Source organism: Vanessa tameamea, chromosome 9 (assembly GCF_037043105.1).
Source record: "Vanessa tameamea isolate UH-Manoa-2023 chromosome 9, ilVanTame1 primary haplotype, whole genome shotgun sequence".
Taxonomy (NCBI): Eukaryota; Metazoa; Arthropoda; class Insecta; order Lepidoptera; family Nymphalidae; genus Vanessa; species Vanessa tameamea.
The window spans coordinates 9,159,291-9,179,864 of record NC_087317.1 but is presented as its reverse complement, the minus strand read 5'-3'; the positions used below and the strand labels follow the sequence as shown (position 1 = coordinate 9,179,864).

The 20,574-nt window shown below is 32.1% G+C and overlaps 1 protein-coding gene across 1 annotated transcript in view; it reads left to right on the top strand.

Annotated features, from left to right (window-relative positions):
- LOC113395112 (uncharacterized) overlaps positions 1-20,318 on the top strand; it is a 37,654-nt gene extending 17,336 nt beyond the window's left edge. Inside the window, exons 20-38 of the mRNA XM_064215849.1 lie at positions 549-656; positions 1,244-1,339; positions 2,046-2,134; positions 3,063-3,186; positions 3,959-4,153; positions 4,853-4,912; positions 5,314-5,542; positions 5,614-5,667; positions 6,815-6,966; positions 9,062-9,181; positions 10,871-11,086; positions 11,542-11,616; positions 12,902-13,094; positions 13,929-14,006; positions 14,709-14,842; positions 15,670-15,822; positions 16,707-16,840; positions 17,350-17,467; positions 20,190-20,318. Coding sequence (XP_064071919.1) covers positions 549-656; positions 1,244-1,339; positions 2,046-2,134; positions 3,063-3,186; positions 3,959-4,153; positions 4,853-4,912; positions 5,314-5,542; positions 5,614-5,667; positions 6,815-6,966; positions 9,062-9,181; positions 10,871-11,086; positions 11,542-11,616; positions 12,902-13,094; positions 13,929-14,006; positions 14,709-14,842; positions 15,670-15,822; positions 16,707-16,840; positions 17,350-17,467; positions 20,190-20,318 — 2,457 coding nt within the window. The remainder of the gene's footprint in view (positions 1-548; positions 657-1,243; positions 1,340-2,045; positions 2,135-3,062; positions 3,187-3,958; positions 4,154-4,852; positions 4,913-5,313; positions 5,543-5,613; positions 5,668-6,814; positions 6,967-9,061; positions 9,182-10,870; positions 11,087-11,541; positions 11,617-12,901; positions 13,095-13,928; positions 14,007-14,708; positions 14,843-15,669; positions 15,823-16,706; positions 16,841-17,349; positions 17,468-20,189) is intronic.
- The last annotated feature ends 256 nt before the right edge of the window (positions 20,319-20,574 follow it).

The following is a 20,574-nucleotide window of genomic DNA, read 5'->3' as shown; positions in this document are numbered from 1 at the left end:
TAGTTAAATGGTATGTAATTATTTCATACATAACCAATGTAGGGCAAGGGAGTGAAGTTATGTCTGTAATTTCACTGACTCACTTTTCTGAACAGTACACGGTAACACAAATTATTCACGTTTGGTAAATAAATTGTTAATCCAGACAGATGTACATAGAAATATTAAATACAGAAATAGAAATATTGTAAGCAGTTGAAATTATTTTCAGCATTATCATCAAATATTAAGAATGACAATCATATTCTCCAGACGTCTACAATGGTCATTTTCGTATGAGACTTCACTGCAATTCCCGCACTCTTATGATCATAAGATCTCATCTGATTAGATAACAGCGTAAAACTAATACGTCTGGAAAGAGTTCGCCTCAAGGTTCTTTACGCGGTCGTCCCAACCCAGCTGCTACAAATAGTTTCTAATGAGGAAAAAAACCAATAACGATTTTAAGCTCAGGGTATAAATATATTCGCCCTTTAAGTTAGTCACTAGATATATTATTCAAGCAAGTTACGTATTACGAATTATAAATTATCCAACATATCCAGGTGCATACAGTCTTGACAACGACAAACTGCGTATTACTGCATGTTGAATACACCGCGCTCGTGCGGAGCTGGAGCACGTTCCCTGACATCAGTCAGCCTATTATGAACGTATGATTCATGTGTTTAATACTATCCATGACACTGAATATATTGTGCAATTTGCATACCGATTATTTTAGCAATAATTGTTTAATTTAGTTTATAACGTCTGTTCGCTTCTTATTGATCTATTCAGAAAATCTCAATTAATTTATTAAGTGTTTTGTTTTGCTACTTACAAAACAACTATTGGTTAATCCTTAAATAGTTTCAAAAATAAAATACACCGAATCACTAAATGTACTTTTTACTGCATATCATGTAAGAGTTGGTAAATTTTTAATTTCTGAGTAAAGATTTCCTTTTCTTTAGATCTTCGCTACTTCAATGCGGCTCGATTGTTTCTTATCGATGTTTTTTTTCAATGCTGACGAAGTTTCGAATTTCAAACATAAATTAAGTATATAAAAACTCATTAGTGCTTGGCAGAGTTCAAAATCAGAATATTCGCTTAGGACTAATGTTTTCTATTTATAAACCAGCCCGGTGGCACACTCTAAAGTAAAATAAAGCTGTTTCAGTTTCGTTCTTCATAATCTTGTTCCCATTAAACTGTTTAAAAAGTATATTTTAAAAAATGAAATCTTTTCCAATAGGTAATCAAAGATCCCACTATACGTGAACTGGCGTCACAATTCGAAGAGAGTAAGCCACTTGTCGGTAAAATAGACACAAAAACGAACAGAATTACGGTTAGTATTTATCAAATACCTTCTGTACTAACGTGATAAAAGCGAAAGTAACTCTTTCACGGCAAAATGACTGAACTTCGAATTCACGAATTTGATGCAATTTTGTGTGAACATTGAACTCCACGGAAAAACATACGCTACTTTGTATGCCTATTGCCTGACGTCTGGCCCCAAAAACGCGAACAACTCCGCGCGCGAAATCTAGTTATTAAATAACTAAAAAAAATGATTGAGAGCACACACCAGTACTCGTTTGTAAACGAATTATCGCAGTATTTCGTGATCTTTGTTGTATTCCAGACCAACAAAGAAAAGGAAATACGAAACAAATAATTTTAACTGACAGTTTTTATGAACCTAAGATTCAAGTTATCTATAAGAATAGAGTTTTTAGATACGTTGAGTCTTGTCCCTCTGTAACTTTTGATATCTTGACGGTGTATTGATATACTCGTAAAAAGTAATATTCTTGTGAGAGTTCTTTTGGCTTTCGTATATATTTTTTTAAGAACTGACGACCTGCCCCGGTTTAGCATAACTGTTATTTTTAGATAAACAAAAAAATAAATTTAATCTCTTTATTATTAAATTATATATATTATTAAGTAAAGTTTAAATACTAACGAAATCCTTGACTTATTATTTTGTAATGAAATTATAGCTGTTTGATGATATGTTTGAATAAGAAAGTTTGTTTTGATTTTAGCAAGAAATAAAAGAGAGTTTCGTGGTAGTGAGTGGGCGGCGGCAGAGAGATCAATATATACTGGCTTTTGATAAGCTAGGCGTTATGAGGTATAAATTGAGAAAATTGATATTACAAAAAAAAATTACATGAATCTTTTCATGAATCATGAAAAAAATTTATATAAATATATATATATTTACTATATACAAAAAATAATTTGCATCATTATAAGAAAATATTCGTTCGTATAAACTGAAGTCATGTCAACTGACATATTAGATCCTATTCTCTTACAAAATCTCGGAACCAAATTGACGGACCTAAATATATTGCTATGTTTTATTTCTAACCTTGCACAAAAAAACCTCCAGGTCTCTCAAATATACCAACTTTGATATTATATTATTAGCAAAAAGCTAATAATTAAATTTAAAAAAATGAAACTACTCCAAATAAAAAGGTTTCTTATTTATAATCAATTTAACAATTAAACTTAAATAATAATAAAAACAAAATCATTAAATCTCTTATTAGAATATCTTTAAATCAACAAACAAAACTTTTACTGAAATGTTCTAGCAATTATATTGTAATAAACACAAAAATATAGATTAAAGATTAGGATTACAAAAAAATCTTGTCAACGTCTTTACGTTCCGAGTGCCCAAGAAAAAGTGTCCGATCCCCCCTTTGTCATGCTCTTTTATAGCTTTATAACAGTAGGACACGTGACCACAACACCGGTGATATTTTTGTCGCTAACAATATATATTCTATACGAATGTTATGGTTACGAAAGTAACTCTGTCTGTCTGTCGGTCTGTTGGTCTTTCACGGCATAGCGGCAAGCAAGCTTGAACTCTAAAGACATATACGACATAGGTTGCCTTTTTATGCCTAACACCTAACAAACAACCTCTAAAACGCAAGCGAAACCGCGGGCGACAACTAGTTCACTATACAATCAACACCGTTTTGCTAATATATTTTAAATAACAATATTACATTATGAAGATACTTTTATTTTTATTGTAGATACTTAAGATATTTCTTCCTTCCTGGATGTATTACTCCGCATGGATTATTTTTAAAATTCTGGTGTTCAGTGAGATTTATAATGGCTATATATTACGTGCTGATCGTACCTTACAATATTGCTGTAAGTTTTAATATTATATAACGATAAAACATGGCTATTGAAGTATTAAATATTTATAAGTGTAATTATTCAGTTACGTGTAACGTAATTATGCATTGTTGTCAAATTTTAATTATTCCGGAATATGCGGCAACCATTGTAATTTTGGTAACGAAGTATTTCAATGAAATTAATTAGAAATATTTTTACGAAACATTGTGTATTGAATAGTGTAAAAAAAAACTCACTGAAAATAACAACAATAACAAATTCAATGAAGTATCGTTTGGTTATCATTGTTATCAGCATCAAAATTGTGTGTAATAAACTCAATCAGTTGTTAAATAGAAACTTATTAAGTAATATTCGACCATCAATCACAAATAGATGAAGTTTAATAAAGTAAAGAAACAGCCTATATCTGACTCAAGGAAAAAGGCTTTTATCTTGGTAAGAAGTTTGATACATCGCGCTTCTCCATAGCGGTTTGGTGGTCATATGTGACGGAATTTCAAATACCAGATTCCTTATTCCAGAGCCGAGATGGCCCTAATTCTAACGAAATCTAATTTCAACGAAATTCTGCCACATGTGTATTCCACCAACCCGCATTGGAGCAGCGTGGTGGAATATGCTCCATACCTTCTCCTCAACGGGAGAAGAGGCCTTAGCCCAGCAGTGGGAAATTTACAGGCTGATTATTATTATTTATATATTATGATTTCCTTATTATACCCATGAATAGAAGAGTTAAGTTAAAACCTTAAAAAAATATTAGTATTATATTTTACAGACAAAACAGAGCAGAAACATTGGTATATACAGTTGGGTAGATATAGTATTATATCTCGACATTATAATAATGGCGTATGTGGCGTACTACGACGACAGGTCATTACTAATAACACATCCATTTTTAACCACGACGAGGTATCTGAAGCACGCTTTTCTTTTGGATATCATAAGCGTTTTTCCTTTCGAAGAACTGGTGAGAACAAATGTAACTTTAATTATTTGATAATGTATTTTCACTCTTCTTGCTCTCTCAGTTCGTGATCCGCGGTCCAGTTTTCGCCCGAAGAATCGGAATTGCATTTCAACGGAGAAATGTTATTAGCGTTCTTGCTATCGTTCCTTGTGCTCATAATTTGTACATTTAGTTTTATTATCTATTTATTTTGTTTCATTCTTAATATATTCTATCCGAATATTCTCTGAAGAACTGTTTGAGCTTAGGGTATTAAGTATGTATGTATTAGCTGGCGTGTACATGGTATTTCACAAAACAAATAATATGTCAATATATATATATATATATATATATTATTGGTATATTTAATTAATTATGTCACCACAGCTCATAAGAATTTCCCCCCAACTTTGGAAACTAAGATGTTATATCCATTGTGCCTGTAGTAACATTGGCTTACTCGCCCTTCAGACCGAAATACATCAAGACTAAGTATTGCTTGGCGAAAGAATATCTGATAAGTGAGTGATACCTATTCAGACCGACTTGCACAAAGCTCTACCACCAAGCTCGTGTTACTTGTAACGACAAGTAACTAAAGTAATAATAAATAATAGCAGTATATAATTTAAATGTTTATCAGCTAGCTTAAAGTTACGTAGATTTCGGAATGGTTAATAACTAAGTATCATTTAGTAACGATTATTTATTTTCCAGTTTAAAGTTGTGAATGAACACGCTGATACTGATCTTTGCAGGATTAATCGTATACTATTGGTAATTCGCTTCTTATTAGTGTTACTTCACTTATGACACAGGTACGCGGACGAGAAAATGGGCCACCTGATAGTAAGTGGTCACGACCCTCCATAAAAAATGGCGTTGTAAGATATATTAACGATTCCTTACATCTCCAATGCGCCACCAACCTTGGGAAGTAAGATGTTACGTCCTTTGTGCCTGTAGTTACGGTTCAAACCGGAACACAATACTGCGTACTACTGTTTGGTACTAAATACGATTTAATATTTTTAAAATTTCACTCACCCTTCAATCCAAAAACAACAAAGAAGATTTATTCACGATATAATAACAGGAAAATTTTTACTACAAAAAAGTTTTTATATAACAAGCAAAATTGTTAGAGTTAGTTGGTAAATGAAGAAAATATTTTATAGGTATTCCGTATCACTGGAGCCTTTTCATACTGGGAGAGCGATATTATGCAAGTGAATCAGGCAGTCGTTTTGCTCAAATTTCTTCCGATTGCCATAACACTAGTCAACTTCGCAACCGCCTTCATATTTATGAATTCCTGCAAACCCTTCACGGTACCCACTTCAAGTTTTATTATGACGAATTGTTCAAGAGTTCTGCTATTTTCTGGAAAGAAGTATAAGCCAAAATGTAAAAAGACTTATTGAAACCGTTTGGTAAATTTTAGTCGCACTTTTCTCATAAAATACTAATTATTTTAGATGCCGTGGCAGAATATATGCAAACCTTCTTCTGGACGTTTGAGATATTTGTTGGTAATTATAATAACTTTAAATCAAAGAGCTTTGAAGACAATGCGTGATTGTTTTAAAGTATTATTATTTGTATAAATTATAATGTAGATATACATTTTAAACTTTATCATGTTGAGATATAAAGTTTTCAGTGTTTAATAGCCCAATAATTTAATTCTTCCTAAGGCTTTTATTATATAATTTCGTTAAACATGGGTATCGTTTTTTGAGTCTAATACGTGTTATTCTCATGTTGTACGGAAAATACTGATGTGACTGACTTGTTTAGCCATTCAATTCAAAAGAAAGAGATGGATAAAAATTATGAGCACTTCATTTAATCAAAATGATGCAATTATGAAATTTAAACACGGGTGGCTATCCTGTGTCCGAGATACGATATGAGTTTCGTTATTACTTTTCCATAATGGAACTTTTTTGGAAACACCTCCATTTCGCTCGTGCACACTTGAATTCAAAAAAGACTAACATTATCAAACTCAAACAAAATGGGAAAAACTGTTACATACAGTACGACTTTTAATTAGAGTTAATTCAAACCTCGAAGTATGTTTTTTAAAAGAAATATTTTGTTTTTATTTAAACTGGCGAATAGTTTGTCAATTAGATAAACATATGTATATAGAATATTTATCATGATGGTGTACATATGGACTGTTCTTAAGGACAGTTTTTTGTTTTTGTAGATATTTCTTTTTGAACTTCTTTAATTTTTTATTGTGTACGTGCACATAATTTAGACAACACAATAGCTGGTATCAAAAATCAAAATCAAAATATTCTTTATTCAAGTAGGTTCATAAAAGCACTTTTGAATCGTCATGTGTTGAATTATACGTAAAGCTAAATGATTTGGAAAGTAGAGGATACCGAGAAGAATCAGCAAAAACTCAGTAGTTACTCTTTTCAACCATTTTAATCAATGTGTATGGCAATAAAGTACAATTAAATTTATATATATCCTACCTGGAAATCAACAAATGACACCAACACAGTCCACGCTGTTTTATCATTCATATAATCTTGTAGTAGCGGGGATTTATTAATATTTTATTGACATGAGATTAATAAGTTGTTTAGAAATGGTTATTATGTAGTTCACATTATTCAAATTAAATTATACAGATGTTGATCTTGATTTTATTAGGTTGTGGGTGTACTCCAGTAGCTCTTTCAAACAAATTTGATGTTTGGTTGGGCATGGCTTTGCAAATAGCTGGTGTGATGTACTTCGCGTGTATGTATGGTTACATTGCATCTACCCGTTCCGCAGCTTCGCATGCTTTACTATCGCATAATGTAAGCACTACTTTTATTAAATAGTAATAAATAAATATTGGACAACATCACATACATTACTCTGATCCAAATGTAAGTAGCTAAAGCACTTGTGTTATGGAAAATCAGAAGTAACGACGGTCCCACAAACACGCTGACCCAAGACAACATAGAAAACTAATGAACTTTTACTACATCGGGACCTCGGAGTGGCGTACCCATGATAACCGGTGTACAACTCGACCACGGAGGTCGTAGTCAATAGTTTTCACTCAGTTTCGCTTGCGTTTCGGGTCTTGGTCTTCAGGTAAATGTTAGCTAGTGTAACGAAATGCTATCTTTCTCCTATCCTACAAACAACATCGCCCATCCCTTGGCTTATGTTCTTCAAGTGTGTGAAGACCAAGGGAGCGCTCCCTAGATGAAAGTGTCTTCGAAAGTAAGAGCACGGATTTCGAGGTAACAACTCCATCTTAATACAGTGACACACTTATCTCTCGCACGTACATTTTGGTAAGCAGTAACTTTGTCCGTCTTTGGAGCTCAAACTTGATTCATAATAAATTTCATTCAAATCAAATTAGGTTCAGTGGTTGGGCCGTGAATAACAGATAGACAGAATTACTTTTGCTTTTATAATATTAGTATAGATTTACTAGTATAGATCTACATGCGTACCAGACACGTGTAGTTAATGTTACTTTTAATATTCCATTCGGGGATGGACTAATTATCCTAAACTCGAGTTATATAAATAAACCTCAAAGAATAATGAGTTTCATTGTTTGTAAAATGCCATATATGTACATAGAGGACTTAGCTAATATTAATGTTTAAATATATAAGGACTTATTTTGTAACCTCATATATTTAGGCATGTTTTAATAAGCGTTGTTTTTTGCGAGAGCAAATTACAATTATTATTATTAATATATTGTTATATCATTAACTATTATTTGATTATTTGGTAAATCATGTACCAATGCCGTGTAATTTATTAGTGTTTTTTAAATAATTATTTGAATTTATGAATGGGCACTGTGCCGAAAAATATATGCTAGTACACACGACGATGTGTACAAAACATGTTGAAGAAAAATTAGAATAATGAAAAAATATAGTCACCAAAAGCGACGATCGTGGAGTTAAATATGAATTTACAGCTCAATAAATTTAAAATATTATGAACATCATAAAAACATTCTTAGAATATGATGATATTGCGAATTAATTTCACTCTTTCGAAATGTATATATAATAACTCGAACTATATTAAACTTTATTGTATTTTATATACAAGAAAATTATACCTAATATATTCTAGACTGGGCTTAATAAAAGACTTTTCATGTTAAATTGTAATATTAAAAATGAAGATTTTTATCCAACTTCTTTTATTAGTTCGGGATAAAAGCAATTTGTCGGCTTGTTCTAAGGTCACTGAATTTATGTCATAACGAGAAAGTATTTAGAAGGTCTCTTGTAATATTTATTAACGTTTTAATATTAAAGTATAAGGGTACGTGGAAATTAGATGACGAATAAATTTGACCAAGTTGGTTTGCGTTGGTACCACCCACTCATCGCATATTCTGCGACCAAATAGTAATACTTAGTTTTGTTCTGTTTTGGTTTGAAGGATGAGTAAGCCAGAGTAGCTATAGACACATAGGGCGTAACGTCTTATTTTCTAATGTTGGAGCCGTATCGACGGTGTAAGGAATGGTTAAAATTTATGCCAATGTCTATGAGCGGTGGTGATTTGCCACCAGGTAACCCATTTGCCTGCATACACATTAACTGCCTGTAAATTTCCCACTGCTGGGCTACGGGTTGGTGGGATACACATGTGGCAGAATTTCGTTGAAATAAGACACATGCAGGTTTCTTCACGATGTTTTCCTTCACCGCCGAGCACGATAAGAATTATAAACACAAATTAAGCACATGAGAATTCAGTGGTGCTTGCTTGAATCCGAAATTATCGGTTGAAATGCACGCGTTCTTACCACTGGGCCATCTCGGCTCGTTTTTTTGCCCGTATGCCATAATAAAAAAGAATAAAATAAATAGGGGAATGTAAAAACAAATTATTTCAGTGTGCAATCAATTTCAGGAAAAAACAAGAGATTTGGTTGATTTTTTGAACCGACAGAACGTTGATCCAATGTTGACTATAAAAACTTTGAAATATTTTGAATACGTCTGGAAAAGAACTCACGGCAGCGATCCACAGGTGCGTGAATTTTTCATTACCTTCGTTACTTTGAAATCTTTTAATGAAACTTTTTTAACATTGGATGTGAACAAAAATTCTCGTCCGCTTTGGATGAGAGTTAGATTTCTTTATTTCAAAATTAATCAATGTATAAAAATAGTAACGTTATTTTATTCGGCGGTTTTTACTAACGGAATATTAATAAAACATGGGATAGTAAGAATGCCTTTTTTAATGAAATTACGGCCCTAACAGTTGATAGAATATGCCAATTTTTATCGAAGATTGCGGCTTCAAATCCTGCACAAGCCCCTGAATTATTGAGAGGTGCTGTATAATTAATCTCTTGTCTGGTCGCTGAAGGTTATCTTCATGAGGAAACTTGCTTAAAAATCTACTTCATGTGTACCAAACCGCATTGTAGCAGCGTGGTGGAATAAACTCCGAGCAGTCCAAAACAGTGGAATAATTACATTTACGTTTCCTTAATAGTTGATTAGATAGATAATGCAAGCTCATCCTAAGCGTATGTCGCGTGATATGATTGCCACACGGATATCCAGCTTGTTCTACTCCAATCTTCAATACGGGTCAATGAACACACTTGTGACAGAATTTCAGGCAGAATAACAGGCGTTTGTAGCCTCTGTACTGTAGATTACGAGATTAATTATAAACTCTCACAAATTTACTACAAAAAAACACTGAGATTCTTTCGCCGGATCTTCTCAGTTCAGGGTATTTTCTGAATAGGTAGTGTTTAATTTGAAAATCAATTAGCAAGTGTAATTCTATATTGATTAAAAGAATTTGAACTTGATTTGTATATATCTAGGAAAACTCATTGATGCTTGTAATTTTTCCGCTGGAACATCTCGTTGCTATATATATAGAATAATATCTGAAATATAAAATATATTGCTTTTAGCAAAGTCTTTCTGACAACCTTTGATCGAACTATGCTTGAACTATAAATACATAAGCTTTCATATAAACATATGTATATGTTAATAATAAAAATATACTAACAATTTTATATAAAAAGCAATTTTATGTCGATTAAACTTAAAATATCTTCATAAACTATTTGTAACAGCCTGTAAATGTCCCACTTCTGGGCTAAGGCCTCCGCTCCGTTTAAGGAGAAGGTTTGCAGCTTATTCCACCACGCTGCTTTACTTGGTGGTAGAACTTTGTACAAGCCCGTCTGGGTATGTACCATCCACTCATCAGATATTCTACCGCCAAACAGCATTATTCTGTATTGTTGTGTTCCGGTTTGACATAACATCTTAGTTCCCAAGGTTGGTGGCGCATTGGCGATGTAAGGAACGGTTAATATTTTTATAGCGTCATTGTCATATGGGAGGTGGTGACCACTTACCATCAGGTGTGTCCGCCACCTATACTACGAAAAAAGATGCATGTGCATTATTTCATTGAAATTAGACAGATGTAGGTTTCCTCACGATGTTTACTTCAAAGCCAAGCACGAGATAATTTATAAATACAAATTAAGCACATAAAAATTGGCATAGTGGTGTTTGCCTGGGTGAAATGATATGGCCTGGGTATTATCTTATAAGCCCTGTCTCGCTATTATAAAATATCCATTAGACGCCTCACAATAATATCAATATAACGATTTGTATACATTAACTAGTAACACGTATTCATGTATTCATAGTAATTTATTACAATCTTTAGAAAATATGTCGAGGTCTAAACTCTGCGCTAATGGAAGATACGCTCGTATTCATGTATGAAAGGGCGTTACGCGAAGTTCCTCTGTTCGGAAAAGTCGAGCGCTCCTTCATCAGAGTTATCACGCAGCACTTGCATGAAATGTATTTCCTTAAAGGAGATACTGTAGTGCAGTGCAAGGATATTCAGACTAAGATTTACATTATTTATAGAGGAAAGGTATGTGCATAATCTACTAGGTGGTTGCGACTTATGATAATTAGAATCTCTATACATATGTATATTATTATACAAAGTTGAAGACTTTGTTTGTACGCGTTATCGATTCACCCCGAGATCTAACTCCGATATTTGAAAATATTTTTAACATTGTTTGAGAAGGGTTATATCTGTAATATCATACCGTAACCGTCGAGGACGGGGAAGTGAGGTTTAACGCGGATTAAACCTCGTTTAGCAGGTTTTATATACTGAAAAGGAACGATTTATCTACTGGTTATCTTTAACTGATTGTCAACGAACAGCTTAAGATATTATACATACAGGCTTGAAATTGTAAAGTTATAATTTGACAATTTCTTTTATTTTAAGAGAGGTGCTACCTCATTGTGTAAAGTACTGTATCATAAGAAACAAAATTATACTGACAAACTAATTTTATATTAAAAATTCAGGTAGACGTTTTAAGTTCATACAACGAAATGGTTACTTGTATGGGACCTGGTGGAATGTTTGGTAATTTTACGGGTGTAAGTGCATTTGCTTTTATTTATACAAAAATACAAATTTAACCCTGACTCTATCAATATAAATCAATATAACCCTGAGTCTACTCATTCATACCATTTCAATGAGCTGAAATACAAATGTCTGCTATTATTTGACGAGGAACTGGGTATCCGGTTGATTTTAGAATATGCTGGAGCTTCAGGTCAGCATGTTATTATAATATCACTAAAATTACAGTAAACTCAGCATTAAATAGATCAGATTAGTAGAAGTCGCTCATCTTCCTTTAACAACTAGAAAAGAGATGATCTCCAAGCAGCTGATCAGATTTCCTTTAATCATAGTCAAGAACAGTCTCGATTTAGTCAGATTTTAAACAAAAATAAGGATAATCAAAACCATTTCATCCATTTAGGAGCTACAATGACACAGAAACACCCACGTTAACTTCAATCTTTTTGCGTCAGGATTTCAAAAAGACAAGATAGATATCAAATAAATACAACATAGAAGTCAAATAGTACTTCAGGGTTGAAGGCACATTATTGTTTCTGTAAAATAGTATATTCAATTTCATACTGATTGCTTCGCTAACCGTGAGAATTATACGTCTCTTGTTCCTGTAATTACTTTGCTTGACGAGTTGACAGCATAAAGGTGCGTTATCTGAGGATCGAGACAAACACGGCTTCAATTAATGGGAACGCACCTTGTTCCGCAAATAACGTAGGGCGATCTATCGGCAATGGCGATTTATTACTATAAATTTACAGTGTATTGAATAAATATTTTTAAATATAGTCTTCATTCAAAAATGATGAGATTTTTTAAAATGTAATATTGAGTTTAAAATCTGCAGCTTATATTAGGTGTTACGTCGTCATGACAGCATTGGAATCGTTGCGTTTCCTCGAATTCAATGCTGACTCGAAAGTGAGCCGATCCTGTCAGGTCGACTCGGCTTCGTGCAGCCTCTAATTTATTCGCACACAAAATTGGTCCATAGGAATTTGGTAATCCAGGGTCGATCTGTACTAATACCATTCAAATTATACCAATTTATCGTACTAATATTATAAATGTTAAATTATATTTGTTCTTGAGTCACGCTGAACAGAAATTCTAATGAAATTGAAAAATACTTCGACTAAGCGTATCAAAGAGTATTTATTTATATAAATACAATACAATACAATACAAACTAGGAAGTAACATCTGGTCATGACATAAATTTTGTATGTATGTATAATTTGTCCGAAATATGTCAAATATTTTTAGATTTGTATAACGTTCACGAATTTTTAGCAAACAATTTCAAGTTCTGAAGTTTCAATCTATGCTAGCAGAAACTTAGATTTGTTGGTACTGCCTTCGCAAACATTCTTTAATTTGGTAAAGTATTATCCGAGAATACAAGAACCGTTGTACAAGGCATTCGAGGTATCGAAAGATTACATCCTACCTATATCTATGGATAACATCGACGACGACTCCTTAGGTGAGAAAATTGGAAACAAACTTTGTTTGTTCCATCCTGGAATTATTAAAAGTTTTCCGAGACTGCTACGTGCCCTATGCAATGTTATTTCGATTTGCAACTTTAAAATTATTTCTAAAATGTCTATACATAGAACCAAAGTGTAAAAGGGTTGTACATGTAAAGTATTATTTAGCATTAGCAGCCTGTTAATTTCCCACTGCTGGGCTAAAGGCCTCCTCTCCCTTTGAGGAGAAGGTTTGGAGCATATTCCACCACGCTGCTCCAATGCGGGTTGGCGGAATATACATGTGGCAGAATTTCGTTGAAATTAGACACATGCAGGTTTCCTCACGATGTTTATAATAAAGTATTATTTATAATAAATTAATTTAGAGCAAATTCAACATTATATAATCGATATATCTTAAAACACACTATAACTATAGGCATTCTGTGTAATCCACTTAATACCAGCCATAACCGGATTAATAACCAAATTGGGAAACTGTGAATATGATAAAATGCCACGTTATATTTATATTATTTATTAAATATTTTTTTTTAAGTTGCTGTAGGTTAAGAAATTACAGTCCCAATGGTTACTGCTGTTTAAATATTGCGAGCTTTGTAATATTGTTTGTATTTGGTGTACATTAAAGTCTTTTTTATTATTATTTGGTGTGTATTTAAATTTGTGTACAAGTATATGTTTCCTTAGAAATGAAAACGGGAAACAAGACAAATAAAAAACTACGTAGACTTTTAATGCAAGATTCAAACGAAGTTGCGATAAGTTTTAATAGAACTTAAATTTTATAAATTATACATAACAACAGGTTACTGTTTTTGTAGCCGATTCTGATTTCGATTTGATGTCGCAAGACTCTGCGTTTGACTCACGAAGTGGTTCCAGTAGATTTGATACTTCAGGTTATTATTTTAAATCTTATAATATTATTTCTGTTAAATAGATAATACATCTATACTAATATTATAAAGAGGTAAAAACGACGAGTTGTTAGTATTAGTATTAAATACTGAAGTTGCTGACTATATTGCTTTTTTCAAAGCTATGCGAAAATTTATAATTATATAAATTACGTAAAATTCCATTTCTGTACAATTTTAATTAAATTATATTCGATAACTAAGCGAGGACGGCTTACATTGTTTATCAGACTGTTGTGAGCAGCCAGTTTTTATTAACAGTTAAAGTCTGTGCAAAGAAGGCTTAGAACTTATTCAATACTTATTCATACTGTTAGTATGAATGGACAGGAAAAAAATACATATATTTTCGGAACTTTTTGCTTTTGCTGCCGCGTCTTATGGGTGTTAAATAAGCAGTTATTAATTTTGTCAAACGTTTTTTTTCCAATAAATTATTTGTATCAGCATGAAGTTCAGAAGTTGTCACTGTTTTCTCATGCCTCTCCCAATACGTATAACGCTTGGAACTTGTTATCATGTCCATCTATCATATCGGATTACGAGAGTGACTGAATAGAGAGAGCGTGTTGTGTTTATACAGACTTGTGACTATAATATGTTGCCTAGTCTCCTTTGAAAATGACCACAGTGGACAAAATCGGTCAGGAGAACTACATCATCATCATATATTTGTATAAACAGGTGGTCAATATTCACTGGCAAGTTCCCAATCAACAGGCAACGTGAGTCAAGCGAAATCATCCGTCAGCGTCATGACGTATCAGAGTTATTTAGATGTCAATAATCTTTTGAAACCGGGGTCCAGAATGTATCAGGTAATTATATCTATTTGTATAATAATGTTCTACTTTCAATAGCTCATTTACGTGCCTAGCTTTTGAAAAGTTCTGAATTTAGCTGCACATTTTAAACCATTGGAGTAGATGTTTTTGTCAGATGTGGAATTTTAATATTGAGGACTTATACAAAGGTTACATCCACGTAAGTGTTGAGTCCAGTTGAATGTGCAATGTTGTTGTAATAAATGTTTGAATTTTTCTTTCAATTCCAATGAACATGAGGTTTTTATTTTTCGGTGTATTCTTATTCTGCTTACCTACCTAATTCATCTCCTTATTAAATGAATATTATATATTTGGGTTGTCTGGAAGAGATGGCTAATTGGACATAAGTCCGCCCGTTGTACATACAATACAACACATCAATTTTTTTTATATATTTTTATTTTTAGTATTAATATTTATTTATTTTTTAGTCCTTAGATTTCTGTATTCTATGTTTATGGTGTACAATAAAGTATATTAACATTAACATTATTAAAGACAAAATTCTCTGGCACATTGAGGTATAAATCATGGGCGCATTTTCACATGATATTGCTTCAGAGCTCGTATTAGCGATGTTGTTTCCGACAAAGATGATTTATTTTTATTTATTTATAAATCTTCGAAACACCATCGATATATTCACAAATTATCGAAAAATAAATAGGAAACAAGTTCTTGTACACTGTTACCTATATAAAACATATCCATTTAAAAATTTTTGGTTGAAATTAAAATTTTAATGCATATTATTATATTGTGATCCATAAAAATGCTTATTTAATGTATAAAAAATAATGATAAATTTCTTTTTCAAGGGTTTCGGTTACTTCACCTGTATAATGGTAACCGCAAATTACGTACTGACACTGTACGAACTTGTAACATTAAACGACTGCTATATTATATTTTGGTTACAATCCATTTTCGACATATATTTTTACGTCAAAGTTTATTTATCGATGCATCAGGTGAGTTTTGACTGATTGGTAACCCAAATTTTTATTATTTAGGGCCTTTGTAGTGTTAATACTACGTGAGTCTAGATATCATCTAGTTATGAGTAATTCTTCCATCAAATATAAATTTAAAGTATTGTTTATTAGTTTGAAAATTTGTTGTAATATAAAATACAGCAGCATCTCATGGTTTTTGGAAAATCGAATTCTTATAAGCAATAGTTTATATTTTTTACAGTTCTTAAAATCTACTTCATTGACATTCCATCCATTGACATTAAGCGTTTTGTTTCTTAACTTCTCAATGTGTAATGTTCTTATAGTATCTATGTTTAATGAGCATTATAATATGGGTATCATCAAGAAAAAAATATATCTATTCAAACGTAATCTATCTTAAGCAGTATCATAATCCACCAGGTATGATTATGAAGTCCTTGAATAAAATAATACCAATTTCTATGGGCAGAAAGGTACAATTAAATTTTTTCAAAATAAATAAATCGCAAACAACCAATACCGCCGTAATTAATATATGTATATGGCCTTTTTCTTACATCGCTTTGTCTTCTTTTTCCAAATGTCAAATGAATCATGAAATATTAAGTATCAGTATTCTTCCGTTACATAAATTTTATCGATAAGGCCATTAATCAACCAATTTAAACAATTGGCCTATAATTGAACTTCTTAAACATGACCGCTAAAAACGTATGATGGATCCTCAAACAACTACTCAGACAAGATCAAGAATAACACAAATGTAGGCCAAAACAAAACGAATAATTGTAATAAAAGTGGAACAAAACTTAAACTTAGCAGCAATAGTTACCCCTGAAGCTGCATTAATTCAGAATACTACCTAAGTAGAAAAATTATTTAGCTTACCTTCACAGGGTTACCTCAATCGACACGGCGATCTAATAATTGATGCAACAAAATGTCGCGCCCGATATTACAGACACAAGCTGTGGGTTTGGTCAGATGTATTTACTAATTTACCACTTGAGCTATTTGGTTTCTGCTTCTCGTGAGTATACGTTTAATATTATACAGACATAAGTGCGACTAAGATCTGAAACTCAATATTTCGTACCATTAATTTTTGTGTTTTATTAATGTTTTAACTAATTACCATATTAGAGGAGAGAATAAAATCCAAAAATTCTTATCTTAACCTCGGATAGGATCATAAACAGTTTTTCGGGTTTTGTCAAAAAAATCTGGGTACGAGTCCGGAGTTTGCCAGTTGTACACTCGAAACTCGTGAAGTACGTTAAGCTGTTAGTAATGATCTGATCGAATCCTGGTCGAGTAAGATTGTCTTTCCATTCAATTATGAGAAAAAAATTCATGCACAGTTTAGTAGTGAGTCCAATTTGCTCATCATTATCGAAACTGGCGGAATGGTTTCATGACTTGGAGGATACGGTTGTCAAAATAAAAAAAAGTTAAATTGAAAGTTAATAATATAATCATAAATTCAATCAAAAATCCAGTTATTAGTTATTTTTATGAATGATTTTATCATTATTTCAGTATTCCCATTACTGCAATGCATTATATGAGGATGAATAAATTGTTGAGACTAAAGTATCTAGTTGAATTTTATCGGAAAACTTCAGCTGAACTTACAAATAATCTTACTACATTGCAGGTATTTTATCGATATTGTGAACAAGATATTTATAGTTTTATGTACAAGATAGGTAAATAATGTTTTCTCATTATTTATCTAAATGTCCGACAAAATCAAGCAATATATTTATTCTTGATTTGGTTCAGATCTTGCCAATATATTTTCTGGGTAATATTAATAAAGAGGCTTGAAAATTTATCCTCATAGCACACACACTACCATTACTGTTTAATTCTAATACTTCATACTTTATATATATATGTATATATATGTAATATATATGTAGTTAATATATATATATATTAACTACATAATGTATTATATACATATTATGAGAGATTCAACTTTTATATTTCATACTAGCTGTGCCCGCGACTTCGTGCGCGTTTGAATTTAAGAAAAAGTTATTGTTGCATCTTGAGTTACTCCTTATTACATCAGCTTTCTGTCAGTGAAAGTCTCGTCAAAATCGGTCTAGCCGTTCCAGAGATTACCCGGAACAAACAGACAGACAGATAAAAATTTAAAAAAATGTTAATTCGGTATACATATGTACCGTGTATACATACATATGCATTTAGTAAAAAGCGGTTGTTTTAATATTACAAACAGACACTCCAGTATTATTATGTATTAATAGATAATAAATTCAAACCGAATTTACAAAGTATAACAATTAATATTCCATTGCTGATCATAAGAACTACTCTTTTTTCAATAAGTAGATTTGAACCTTATTTCACCGATAGAAGTACAATGGGTGTCAGTGTTACTTGGTGGTAGGGCAGGGTGGTCTGGTTAGGTACCATTCACTCAACTGATATTCTACCGCCAAACAGCAATTTATTTATTATCGAAAAAGGCTCTTAAAATTAATACTGTGGGTAACATTTAAAGTAATACGTCTTTATAGATCATTGTGTTCCGGTTTGAAGGGTGAGTGAGCCAGCGTAACTGTAGGCACAAATCCTCAATATTGGGGTCGTATTGGTTATTAATTTTCACAGCACCAATATTTATGGTGACACTTAACATCAAGTTAATAATATAAAGAATAAAAGTGGCAAAATGTCATACGAAACGTATTTTTATCCTCGATATTTTCTTTCGTCGACGACAACAAAATATATTATGTATGTAAATACTATTTAAGAGGTGCTTGTCCAGATTTGCGGTCCATACGGATTTTGCGGTGAAAATGCAAATGCCTGTTCAATGGCTAGTAGCAGCTTTGGCAAATCGAAACATTAGTAATAATATTAATATAAAAAAACTTTTTAAACGTTATTTTTATTACAATTAAACACCAATGCTATCAATTTATAATATTTTTAAAGATTGAAATGTTTGAAGATGCACGTTTTTTTGTTTTCTTCAATAACCGATCTAGCTTTCCATTGAAATATAAATTGATTATATAATCACTATTATTTATATACATTATAAATTAGGAGTATGTGTAGGACAATGTGTAAGCGCTCTTAGAACTGCAAATATTTCTGTGGGATCGGAGGTCAACCAAATCAGCCTTGCGGTTTCTCACAGTATATACATATACCTATACTATAGTTCCTTACATTCGACTGCCTCGTTGGCGAGCTTCTCGCAAATCCTGAAGTATAAAACCCGAGCAATAAAATTTCATTGGTTTGTTTTACTTGATAAATTCTCAGTAGAACAGAGTCTAGGAGTTGGTAGTGAAACACTCCTCTGCCACGGAAATAACGTAGTCATTGGTTTCTATTATAAATTTCCGTTTAATTACCAAGCTCGTGATGCTTAATAGATGAATATGAGAAAACCAGCCGTCATTATCTCAGCATTTAAAAAAATATGTTAAAAAAATATATTTATCTAATCGAGTAACATCCGAATTTTCTTCATCCTACATAATATATAATATAGGGGTTGAGAATAATTTGTATATGTGTGCGATGTTCGTTTATAGAAAGGTAAATAGTAATATTTTGACAGATGTGTGATAGAGACAAAAATAAATGAAAGAGATAGACAGTGTGCTGCCATATTATAATATATTAGATTGGAGTAAGTTGTGACATATATTTAAAGAAAAATGCACACGTGTATTTCACAACCTGTATATCTTTCTTTTTATTTAATTTATAAGTTAAGACTTACGTTACAAAATATGTTTATAATGTTTATATAAGCAGAGATCCAAAATTAAAGATAGAATAAAACAAATTAAATTGATAATTGTTTTTACAAAAGCTATACCTAAAATTTCCCATCATTCAATAAAAATTATGATTCAAATCAAACATAAGCTCTTGCTATCCGTATCTGATTAAGTCCGGTCACTTTCTTCAGTTATACTAAGCGACAACATTATACTAATGATCCTTTCCAGCTTCATTCGAGTAGAATAAGGATCTATATAAAACAATATATGACATAAACGTTTATTAAAGGACTTGCTAAGAAACTATATTTTTTATTTATTAGGCTATGACTAAGTATAAGAATATTTATATTTCGACTTGGTGGTAGGGCTTTGTGCAAGCCAGTCTTGGTAGAAACCGCCCAAGCATAATACATTCTACCGCCAATCAGCAATGTTTATTATTGTTGTGTTCATGTCGTGTCTGTGACATAACATATTTTTTCCCAAGCTTAATTTCGCACAGCACCAATGTCTATGGGGACCAATCACCATCAGATGGCACATTGGCCATCTATAAAACAAAATTTAAAAAAAAAGTGTAAAATTTTCTTTCAGTCTGCAATGACTTTTTTCATAGTCATTTTGTTGTTGCACACGTTAACATGTGTTTGGTTACTGACCCTGATTGCCTCTGCACCTTTCAATATCATACGGACTCTAAAACTCCATCTGCTAGATGAGTAAGTCTTTTATATATATCTACATATACATACTTCTATATATGTAAAAAACTAAGTTGGTACTGTGAGTGTCAGTGAATTCAAAAGAACTGCCTCTCCTCGTTTCAAGTTTACGAATATTTTACTATTTAGAAGTTACCAAAATCAAAAAAATATTTTAAAAAAATCTGTCAGTCTGTCTCAGTATCTCTGTTTTCCGAGGTAGGTCTCAATATTCACTGTTTTTTCATGAAATTAAAACCGAATCGCTTAACTATAAC